A 12,016-nucleotide genomic window follows, 5' to 3' on the forward strand; every position below is an offset into this window, starting at 1 on the left:
GGAGGTAAAAACCCGTGGGGGTTGCGGCAGCAGGAGAAACTCCCAGCCTCACAGGAGAGTCCACTGGAGAGACCCACAGGGTCCTAGAACATACACATACACAAACACACACACCTGGGCATCAGCACCAGAAGGGGTCAATTTGCTTGTGGGCAGTGGGGGAAGTGATTGAAAGCCGGCAGAGAGTCCAGCAAGCAGCATTGTTTCCTCTCAATAGCCCTCCTCCACAGACAGTGTTAGAATGCAGTGACCTGGGTTGCCCCACATTGGTGAATACCTAAGGATCCACCCCTTCCAATGATTTCCAAGGCCCAGCGAGACAAAGAAATATGGCCCAAATGAAAGAACAGATCAAAACTCCAAAAATAGAACTGAGCGACGAACAGAGAGCCAACCTATCAGATGCACAGTTCAAAACACTGGTAATCTGGATGCTCACAGAAGTGGTAGAGTATGGTCACAAAATGGAGGAAAAAGCAAAGGCTATGCAAAATGAAATAAAGAAAAATATACAGGGAACCAACAGTAAAGGGAAGGAAACCGGGACTCAGATCAACAATTGGAGCAGAAGGGAGATAAACATTCAACCTGAACAGAGTGAAGAAACAGGAATTCGAAAAATGAGGAGAGGCTTAAGAACCTCTGAGACAACTTTAAACGATCCGACACCTGAAACATAGGGATGCCAGAAGGAAAAGAGGAAGAGCAAGAAATTGTAAACTTATTTTAAAAGATAATGAAGGGGAACTTCCCCAGTCTGGCCAAGGAAATATACTTCCAGGAGACCCAGGAAGCTCGGAGAGTCCCAAAGAAATGGGTCCCAAGGAAGCACACACCAAGGCACATCATAATTAAGATACCCAAGATTAAAGATAAGGAGAGAATCTCAAAAGCAGCAAGAGAGAAGGGGACAGTTACCTACAAAGGAGTTCCCGTAAAACTATCAGCTGATTTTTCAGAAGAAACCTTGCAGGCAAGAAGGGGCTGGCAAGAAGTTTTCAAAGTCATGAAAAGCAAGGACCTACATCCAAGATTACTCTGTCCAGCACAGCTATCATTTAGAATGGAAAGGCAGAAAAAGTGCTTCCCGATAAGGTCAAGTTAAAGGAACTCATCATCACCAAGCCCTTATTATACGAAATGTTAAAGGGGCTTATCTAAGAAAAAGAAGATCAAAAATTCTGAACAGTAAGACAGAGGGAAGGGGTTGGGAGATGAATGGGGGAAAAGGTACAGGGAATAAGCTGCATAAATAGTAGGTACAAAATAGGCAGGGGGAAGTTAAGAATAGTATAGGAAATGGAGAAGCCAAAGAACTTATATGTACAACCCATGGACATGAACTAAGGCGGGGTGGAATGCTGGAGGGCGGAGTGATACAGGGTGGAGAGGAACAGAGAGGAGAAAAAAAAATGGGACAACTGTAATAGCATAATCAATAAAAAAAGAATCTGCGTTTGAACAACATCCCCACGTGATACTCCTGCACACTAAAGTCGAGTCTGGAAACATTTGCTAGGCATCCACCTAGAGGAAGATGTAGAGTCATGAAGAATGGGGATGCCCAACACAGGGAGCACCCACCATGTCCTGGTCAGGAATGCCCCCTGTGAAGAGGTAGATGCCCTGTGATTGCTGTTTGTCTCTGTCCTTGAAGTCCACTTCCACAGCTTTCCGCAGGGCACTGAGGATATTCCTGCTGCCCCAACACTGTAGGGTCAGGGCCCACCTAGAGGCAAGAAAGGCCATGCTGAGGGAGGTCAGGAGCGAGACCAGGAGCAGAAGGCAGACATTTTCAGATTCATGCCCATGTGTGTTGGAGGGCAGGGATTCTATTCCCAGTGGAGAGGGGGACAGAAAAAATAGCACCACCCAGGCTGCCCTCAGACACAGTAGGTGCAGGCCCTGCCCATCACCTACTGCCAAGCGCTTTGTAAATTGTCATGGCTCACGGAAACCATCTCGGGCCTCCAGCTTTCGATTGAGCTTCCAAACCTTGGAGGAAAGGAAAGAGGGCTTGTTCTTAGGCAGAAGATTGCTCCACTCCGTACCTCAGCTCTTTGAGCTCCCTAGGTTCTAAGGAGGCCAAAATCCTAATTACACGCCCAAAATGTTAGGATGCCGTTGGCCTGGGCCAGCCACGAGATTTCCTCACTGGTCATGACCTATCCCGGTACACTCAGGTGAGGCAGCGCTGGGGCTCTCACTGGAGACATAGAGACAGGCTCAGCTTTGGCCATCTGGCCAGACTTCCCTCCTGACGTGTTTTGGCAACTTGTGTTGTCAGTGTGAATTTCCTCATCCCCTAAGAAGGGAGACCTTTCTCCCTTTTTAATCTCCCCTAGCACACTGATTCATGCTTACAACATATTTTCATTCTCTATCTATACCATAGTTTTTAAAAAATATGCATCATTTCATCTTTCCCATGAGACACATTTAAATCCTTGGGAAGAAAATTTATCCCCTTCATCCAAGAAAAAGTGACTCCTCTCTGGTTCAAGACTGGTTCCTCTTTTTGGACTCTTGACTTGTCATGGCCAATCTCTTCGGAGACCTTGCACATGCCTGTCTCAACATGTCTGTCTCCCACTCCAAGGCCTTATGTTCCTTGGGGACTGGTTTTGTGTTTTAGACTAATGCCCAGCACAGTGACTGGTGCATGGCAGGCTTTCAAGAGAAGTCTGTTGAACAAATGAATGAATAGATGAATTAATGAATGAAAACATTGTCTAACATGTTTCCACAAGCACCTTTTCTATAGAATTTATTAGGAAAAGATTAGGCCCTGATACGGAATAATATACAATATAACTGCTGACTTACTAGGTTTAGAACACTCCCTATTACATGTGAAGTTGTGTAAAAATGTATACTTCAAGTGGGTTCCTTTTCTCTTCCTCTCCTAGTTAAAGTGGTATGCAATTAAAAATTTATATAAAACTATGTATATATTGAAATTTATGTAACTGTAGATATTTAAACTATATATAAATTTTATGTAATTTTAATACTAACATGTGATATATAGTTATGTATAATTTAAATATATAGTTATATATAATTAAAAATATATATTCAAATATATATAAAATATTTAAAATTTATTTTGTATTTTAAATTTAGATATACAGTTTTATATGTAAAAATATATATTTTAAATATACATTATATTGATATAACTTAATGTATATAACTTAATTATATAGAGCTACACATAAAATTAAAACTTAGAATTGAAATCCTAAATGAAATATTATGCCTTACTAGACCCAAGCTGGGAACTCAGACTGGAGCATACCTGGGGGCCTTTCTCTTTCTCTCTTGTGTTTATCAGCTTAGAAGCCAAATGGGGCAAGGGGTGGAGTTACTTTATCCTGGCTGATCAAGCAGTGTTTTGGGGCTGCTTTTTACCTTCGCCCCAATGGGACTGTTCTGCAACCATTTAATTATTCAATGCCCCAAACAAGATCATTCAAATCAGATAAACTGACGGCTGTCCCAGGATGCTGTGTGCTCAGAACGTCTGTCGTCCACTCCCTTCCAGAAGCCTCAGTCCAGCAGTGAAACCACGCAAACCGACCTCCCCCATCAAGAACTGGGAACTTACGCGATGACATTGAAGGCGTCCTTGTTGGACAGTTGCTCCTCCAGCAGAAGTCGCAGGGAATGCTGGATATGAATAATGTACATGGAATTGGTCGCAGAGATATCGAGCAGTATAACCACCCTAAACAGAAACACAAGCTTTAAGAGGAGAACTGAATCTCTCAGATAGTGTTCATTTTGTTCCATTTTACTATTTAAAGTGTTTTCCAGGGGAACTTTACTTGCCAGATTCACAGCTGGCCAAAATCTTTGTGGTTTGAGGTCAACAGATGTGGGTTTACAACAACAGACTTAGGGGGTCATGGAACCTTCTCTCTCAGGAGGTCCTAGCACAGAATAAAATCTCATGGTAGAGATGGTTTAAGGGGCAGAGACTACATATAATGATTTGTATGCTTTTCCTTGTTTAAAGTGCTAGGATTCAATATTAGAGGTTGGGGTTTCTGAAGGAAAAAACAGAAACAAGGTAAGCAAGTTAGATGTAGAATTCTGTGTATCTAGGCCTGTAGGGAAATGTTTGTATCTTCTCATTTCCTTTTTCTGTTTTAAGATCTCTAGCCCCATTCAGCCTTCTCCTTTTACTATTTCTAATCTTATATTCCCACCTCTTCCCTCTGTTCTCATTTTGAGACACGTATGCATAGCAAAAGAAAATCCACTGGATTTAGAATCAGAAGACCTTGGTTCAAGTTTCACTTTCTGTCCCACTTTAGGTAAGTCACAAAACCTCTCTGATTCTTGGTATGTTTCCCATAAACTATTTATAATAAGACTCCTCATAGGATTGTGTTAAGAATTAAAGGATATAATAGATATTACTACAAAGGTTACTATTTTGTAAGAGTAACACATCAAATAAGGTATGGATAATAACGATAATAATGGTCATAATGAACACCCATTGTTTCTCCTTACTCAGTATCCATTACCTCTTCTGGCAACAGCATCCTGATTTTCCTTTGGGAAACACCTCTGCCTCTGTCAGTCCATTTGTTGTGGGTAGGGGTGATCCTCCCCCAAGCTTTGAGAGTGGGTGTTTGACCCCAGGCAATATTTTATCATGCCACTCTGGCCAGGGTGAAGAGCTCACAGATGGGCCCATGCCCCAAGCTCTGGGAGTATTAAAACTGGTAGAAAGTAAGTTGGATGCTTAAGGTGGCTACCTTGCCACCTGGAGGGGAGAGTTGCCTGAAAACAAAGCCATCAGAGAAGAAAGCAGAGCTGAGAGATAGATTCCTGACATGCATGAACCTCTGGATCAAGCCATGCCTGAAGGTAGCTATCAAATCTATTCTGGAATTTTCAGCTACCTTAACAAGATTTCACTGTGTTGTTTCAGCCAATTTTCACTCAGTTTCTATTGCTTTTTAACTGAAAGAATCCTGAGCAACACAATGATATTATTGATGTTGATGATAACGGTGGCGACTTATCCTCCAGGGGTTCTATTGAGTGATTTGCTGATCCTTAATGTAAGCAATGGTTTCTGGTGCTACTAGTAGGGAACCCATGAGTTGGATAAGTGCTGTGTTACACACAAAACCCATGATGGATAAGAATAGTACTTGGGGGAAAGTACCTTTTTTCACAGACGGTGCCCCAGATTCTTCTGCTGGCCAGTGAGAGCCATTCAATCCGCCTCTCGTATATCCGCATAGCTCTGCTGAGCTGTTTCTGCAAACCCATGGACCACACAGAGTGAGCAATTGCACGAGGAGTGGCTTATTAAAGGGTCTGAGGGGAAAAGGGTATATCCCAGTTGGCTTCTGGGAATGGTGTGTCAAGGCCATGGGTACCCAGGGAGTAAAACATTCCACTAAATTATGGGCAAGTCTGCTGTAAGACCATGAAGAGAAAAATCAAAGTTTTTTATTGCTCCTCATGGGGGAGGAGGTAGATCTTGTCCCAAAGGATCAGAGCCTTTTTTTTTTCTTTTGTTAGATGCATCCAGGTCTCTGCCTGAGGATGGGGTGGAGAAAGCTCCAGAGGTGCCTGTTTAGGGAACACAGTCTCTGTTTATAAAAGAATTCAGTCAATGGCTTGGTGTCTCCACATTACTTGGCACCTTCCTCCCATTCCCCCTTCCCATACCCCATATCCTGACTGATTGAACCCATCACTCACCTGGTACTCATAGAGGAAGGGCAGGTCCACATGAACATTCCTGACTGTCCCATCATGCCATTGAAATTGTACCATTGCCTTCTGCACTCAGGTGTAGCCAGGAGGGGGTGCAGGTGAGTGGAAGCACACCGTGAGGAAGAATTTTAAGTTTAATTTGGGCACTGGGACTCTGACCACATGTGGGGTCAGATTATGATGCCCACCCCTGCCCCACAGATCACTGCCTTGTCTGGAGCTGGAGCAGAGGGCTGTCAGGACAGTGGCCCTTGAACGAACCATGCTGACAGCAGGCAGGCTGTCACCTTGGGAGGCTCTTCTGAACACTGGAGTCTTGATTACAAAATATGGCTGGACATTTTGGTAATAATGGAGTGAGAGACCTTAAAAACACACTGGCCATGGGTTCTTAGGTTTGGGAAGCCAGACAGGCCTTCACAGACACTTTGAAAATCAAATTTGTTCATCTTGTTCTCTCATCTTCCACCAAGTTGTCATATACATATCTTGAAGTATCACTACATCCACCTAGTCCTTCAGCCATCCATCCCCTTGACTTGTCCATCTCTCTTCCCTTTCATTCTTCCATCTTTTTTAAAAAATATTTTTATTTATTCATTATTTTTATAGAGAGTGAAGGGAGGGAGAAAGAGAAGGAGAGAAACATCGATGTGTGGTTGCCTCTCATGTGCCCCCCACCAGGGACCTGGCTCGCCACCGAGGCATGTGCCCTTGTGCCCTGACTGGGAATTGAACAGGCAACACTTTGATTTGCAGTCCGGTGCTCAGACCACTGAGCCACACCAGCCAGGGCCATTCTTCCATCTTTATATTCATCTTTCCACTCATTATTCCTTCCATCTCTCTACCTTTCCATCCTTACTTTAATTTTTACTTTCATCCTTTTATCTCTTTTATTCTTTCTTGTCATTCATCCTTCCATCTTTCCCCTCCATCTGTTCACATTTCCACACATACATATGTCTGCCTACGTTTCCATGTATTCATCAACACTTTCATGCATCTACCCATTCATCCTTTTGTTTCCTTCTTCTTTCCACCCACTCAGTCATCCAGTAAACATTCATTTACTGCTTTACTTGTACTACATATCGGGGACAGAGAGTTTTTTCTTTTAAAGGGATCATATTCTGGTGAGATTTAGACATGTAACAAATGCATGTATTAACACAGTATAGGAGCTAAAGTAGAAGTCTGTACAAGGTAAAGTGGGGTGTTCTGAGTGGGATAGAGGAAAACTTTCATACTGGAGGTAACTAAGGTACCCAATTCACTCCCCTGTGCCCATCTCCCAAGCATCATTTTCAGACAGGTGGAAAGCCTGAATTCCACTCTGGGCCCTCAGGCCCATGATCCTAAGGCTCTGCCTTATGACTGTATTTTCTGAACTCTTAAGAAGGAGCTGCCCTGCAGAGGACGGAGAGAACTCTGGATTTGAGTCACCTCATGGATAGTTGATGATACCGTTTTCTGGAGAATAGGCACAAATTCCTCAATGGGAGAGAATGCGTTGGGTGCCAGAACCTGATAAAGGCTGAGCTTCTTGGCTGTAAAAATAAACGGTGGGGTTTGAAGTGCCATTCATGGAGACCCAGAGGGTTCATGGTTTTTAGTCAGTGATGTGAGTCCTCAGTTCTGCCCTCTTCGGGGATTTACCTTTTAGGCCATTGTCCTTTAGCCATTCTGCAGAAGTCTTGTCCAAATTTGGGAACTCAATTGTGAGGGGAGCTTCATGCTTTGGGGGTTTAGGCAAGAGACTTCTGAGTGGCCCTTTTGCAATCTCCGTGGAAATCTAAATTAAAATTAAAAATCTTCATTACACAACCATAATTTAGAGCTGCAAAGTCCTCAGCCTCCCCTACCTACCCAGTTCACCCAAGGGAGAATCTTAAGACATTACCTGGTAAATTAAAGGCAGTTTGCTGCCCCATCTAACCATCCCCATCCCCTTTTCTGGAATTTCCAGGGGAAGAGGGAGATGTTTCCAGCAACTCTCTTTCTTTTCATTTGCTCATCCTCCTGGCCCCTTCCACACCCTTAGCATTAAGATCAGCATCTTGGCCTCCTGATGAGAGGTGACCCCTCAGCAGGCCCAGAACACAAGACTTCAGGGAACTGGAAAGTAACTCTATGCCAATATCACCTAGGGAGCTCTGATCTAGCCCAGCTTCCCTCGCCCACATTTATAAACTGAAAACCTGAGGTTCTGAGAGGTTAAATCAAGCAGCTCATGTAGGAGTAAAACACAGAACAGCAGTTCCCAAACTTTACATATCTGAGCACTGTTTTCATGAATTTTGCTGTATCTGAATACCATTGTACTGCTATGTACTCAGTTTATTTTTAATCAAACATGTGACATTAAAGTTTTTTAATATTCAATTTGATTTACTTTAAAAAACAGACCCCTTTTTTGTACTTAAGTAATTTTAGAAAGATGTATTACTGCCATAATGAGTTAGTTTTAAATATATAAGGTCAAAAAATATTAATCCACATTGGCTGGTGTGGCTCAGTGGACGGAGCACTGGCCTGCAAGCCAAAGGGTCACTGCTGCGGCTCTTGCTCAGGGCACAGGCCTGGGTTGCGGGCCAGCTCCCCAGTTGGGGGCACAACAAGAGGCAACCAGTCCATGTATCTCTTGCATATTGATGTTACTCTCCCTTTCTTTCTCTCTCCTTTCCCATTTTTCTAAAACTAAATAAATAAATAAATAAATAAATAAATAAATAAATCTTTTAAAAATATTAATCTATATATCACATTACAATCTTGCAAACCACATGTAGTACATGCATTTCATTTTGGGAAATTCCTAACAACCGTTTGACCATCTGACAGACCTAGGTTCAATTAAATTCAATCATTTTCTACCTCAATGATCCCAAGCACATTATCTAACCTCTTAACTTCAGTTTGTTAATTTGTAAGGTGGGGGTAATAATCACCTACAGCAGACTGTTGTTGCAAAGATAAAATAAAGCATTTAGAGAATTAAGCACTGTGCCCATTTTATATTGAGTGCTCAGCAAATGAGAACTATAATTAAAATACTAATGTCATCATGATTATGTATAATGAATAGAAGGGCTGGGACTACAGTTCAAGACCCCAGTGTAGGTGCTATGTTTTTCTCACTGTAACCAGCAAGTATAAATGGATCACATTGCTCTTCTGTCCACAGCTAAGTTTGCCGTGCCCATCTAAACAGCATAAAGCTTTTATGGTGCTTGTGCTACTGTGCTCATGTTAAATCTGTCACAGAGCAGGGACACTGGCCCTTTATAAAGGGCTGGAGGAAAAGGCCATCTTCTAGACAGCCTATACCATGTGGTTGAAGTTTTCCTTACCCTCCAGACTGGAAGACGGGGAAGGTGGAAAGGGTGTCAGGAGCCTGCTTACTTTTCCTTGAAATACAGTTTTTAATTAGGAGATCCACCAGGAACCTTTCTGGAATACTGAAAGGCCTGCTTGGCCTGCCAGCTCAGAGCTCTGAGGCTTTGCCTTGTTTCACTTTCAGGACACAGTGGGGCAACACAGGTGTAGAAGGAAAATGGAGTGAGGCCAGCTGTGAGAAGGTTCCAGAATCTTCACTCACACCTACCTCCTTCATGATGCCTGACAGCTCCTCACTGGGGGCACTGTGGCGCAGAACCTGGATGTGGCCCAGGAGGTGCTGGGCCTTCTGGATTTCTACCAGCAGCTGGTCAATGTCCGGGTTGGTGCAGATCTGAGGGTGGTAGGAGCAAGCAGCCATCCAGAAGTCACTTAGCTACTGGTTGTAGCCAAGGCAAGAGAGGGCAAGGAGTGATGCCAGTTCCTAAAGCTGAGTGGCAGACTGTTTAAACCTTACTTTATAAACTGGGGTCCCCCATGTAAGGGACAGAACTTGCAAACACATTGTGCAACTGAAGGGTTGTCTAACCTTAAAAATATGAAGAAACACTTTATACCATCTAGTAGGCTGCAACAATAGTAATAATTTTAAAAGGACTATAACACTGCTGGTGGGAATGTAAAGGGTACAGCTGTTGTGGAAAACAGTTAGGTGGCTCCTCAAAAAATTAAACAGGATTACTCTATGACCAAGCATTGACATTCCTAGGTATATACCCCAAAACTTGAAAACAGGGGCTCAGATACTTGTACACCAATAGTCACAGCAGTTCTCAATCACCAAGAGGTGAATACAACCCAAATGTCCAGCTACTGATGAATGGATAAACAAAATGTTAGAATATCCAGAAAATAGAATATTATCACCATAAAGCAGAATGAAGTACTGATACTTGCTACAACATAAATGAACCTTGAATACATTATACTAACTGAAAGAAGCTAGACACAAAAGGTATATGATTCCATTTACATGAAATATCCAAACTTAGTAAATCCATAGAGATAGAAAGCAGATTATTGGATGCCTGGAGCTGTGGGGAGGGGCAGCAGGGAGTGACTGCTTAATGATACAGGATTTCCATTTCGGAAGATGAAAATATTTTGAAAGTAGACAGAGGTGATGATTGTGTGACATTGCGACAGTATAAAATACCACCGATTGTACACTTTAAAGTGGTTAACTTTATGTTAGATGAATTTCATCTCATTTTTTGAAAAAAATGTAAAGCAATCACACACATAAAATAATCCAGATTTCTGGTTCTTTTTGAAAACTTGGAGGACCTGGCAACACACTGCGGTCACACTCCTGCAGACTTGGCTGGCAGGGGCTGGGCAGGGACACCTCGTCAGGAGGGGCAGGTGCTGTCTAGTTCACCGCAGTGCTCCCCACTCTTTGCTGCCTCCCACCAGAGTCAGTTGTCATCCTTGCACTCCTCTTTTGCTCATATTAAAGAAGACAATAAAATTTGTTGTACCCATATCTCCAACAATATTGGAAAAACAACAGATAAGACAAGAGGGCAACAGGTTTTAAGACAAAATACTTCTTAAACCAGCCAGTTTCATTTATTTACTGGACCTTTTGAGCCTCTGTGGTCCGTGACCCTTATCAACAGAATCTGGACAATGAGGTAACAAGAGGGTGTGTTGCTGAGAAAGGCATTTCCTGTCTCAGGTTCATGTGAAATGCTATGCCTTGTGACATCTAGAACATACTTGTGAGATGCAACTATTCATTTGCCTATGGTTATCAACAGTTAGCAGGCAAGAAACAACCTGTTGGCTGAACAGATGGTTGGATTCTCAATCTGCCAAACGGATTTACATACACATTTTCTAGCTGTTCCCTCCATGGTGAACATGTGGTATGTGATGTCATTATTAACTGGGATAAGGACACTAATGGAAGATTGGTACAGAATCGATTGCTCATTCAGAATTGACTGCTGTGAGTCCCTCGCAAGAGCAGAGGTCTACCTGGGAGAAAGAACTGAGGCAGCCGATTCAGATTCAGAGCTTTGACAGGAGCAGAGATGGGGTGGAGCCCATGTTGATGGCTACTGGAGAGATTCAGGATTCTACCCACCAGGCTTTAAAAGGCCTCTAGCCTCACAGGTGTGTAATCAGCTCATCAAAGATGTTGACCAAAGGATCTCTTGTGACTTCCTGTCCCAGTTCTTTCCACATATCCACTTTAACCTGATTATACCTGTAAAGCACACTGAGCTTGGGAGAGGGAGGGGAAGCAGTCACACAGCATGGTCTGTCCTGGCCCAGGTCCCTGGACACAGTGGGGCAGGCAGGGAGGAAAGCAGGGGTAGCAAGTGTACCTCTGTCCCTGGGGTGTAGCAGTGACAGTGGCCCCCAGCAGCTTCTGCAATGTTCTTCAGGACAGCCTGCGGGATGGCAGCAGGGTCAGCCCTTACTAGGGCAATGCCAACACTCCAAAACACTTTCTCCTTGACTGAACCTCCCAACTCTCCAGACTTCCCATTTACCAAAGGGAGAACTAGGTATGAGAGAGTTGTGCTCTGGTCCACAGCTTGGGGCCCGTCCATGCATAGAGCCTCACAGGCTGGCCCTGCTCACTATGGACAATCCAAAGGAAAACATGGAAAGTCTCGGGAACTTACCGGGGGCACCTGGTCGTTGCATTTGTAGGTGACAATGTGGACGTGGAGGTCTGTGCCCATGGTGGACTGTTGGATATAGTCAGACAGGATTTCAGCAGGCTGATCTGGGCTGAGGAGAACACAGAACAAGAGAAGGGGGCACCCCAGCATGAGGACATACCAGAGAAAAATGGTAATTTCTAGGGAACATCTACAGAGTCTAACCTACCACTTGTGTCCCAGGTTGCTCA

General features: G+C 43.5%; 1 protein-coding gene across 1 annotated transcript in view; it reads right to left on the reverse strand.

Annotated features, from left to right (window-relative positions):
* VWA3A (von Willebrand factor A domain containing 3A) overlaps positions 1 to 12,016 on the reverse strand; it is a 58,779-nt gene that overhangs the window by 15,494 nt on the left and 31,269 nt on the right. The window contains 10 exon segments of the mRNA XM_054580960.1: positions 1,585 to 1,729; positions 1,921 to 1,995; positions 3,611 to 3,730; positions 5,189 to 5,283; positions 5,734 to 5,814; positions 7,195 to 7,298; positions 7,408 to 7,543; positions 9,356 to 9,481; positions 11,484 to 11,549; positions 11,787 to 11,895. Coding sequence (XP_054436935.1) covers positions 1,585 to 1,729; positions 1,921 to 1,995; positions 3,611 to 3,730; positions 5,189 to 5,283; positions 5,734 to 5,814; positions 7,195 to 7,298; positions 7,408 to 7,543; positions 9,356 to 9,481; positions 11,484 to 11,549; positions 11,787 to 11,895 — 1,057 coding nt within the window.

Source organism: Pteronotus mesoamericanus, unplaced genomic scaffold, assembly GCF_021234165.1.
Source record: "Pteronotus mesoamericanus isolate MK-2021 breed Mesoamerican mustached bat unplaced genomic scaffold, CSHL_Meso_final contig_64, whole genome shotgun sequence".
NCBI lineage: Eukaryota > Metazoa > Chordata > Mammalia > Chiroptera > Mormoopidae > Pteronotus > Pteronotus mesoamericanus.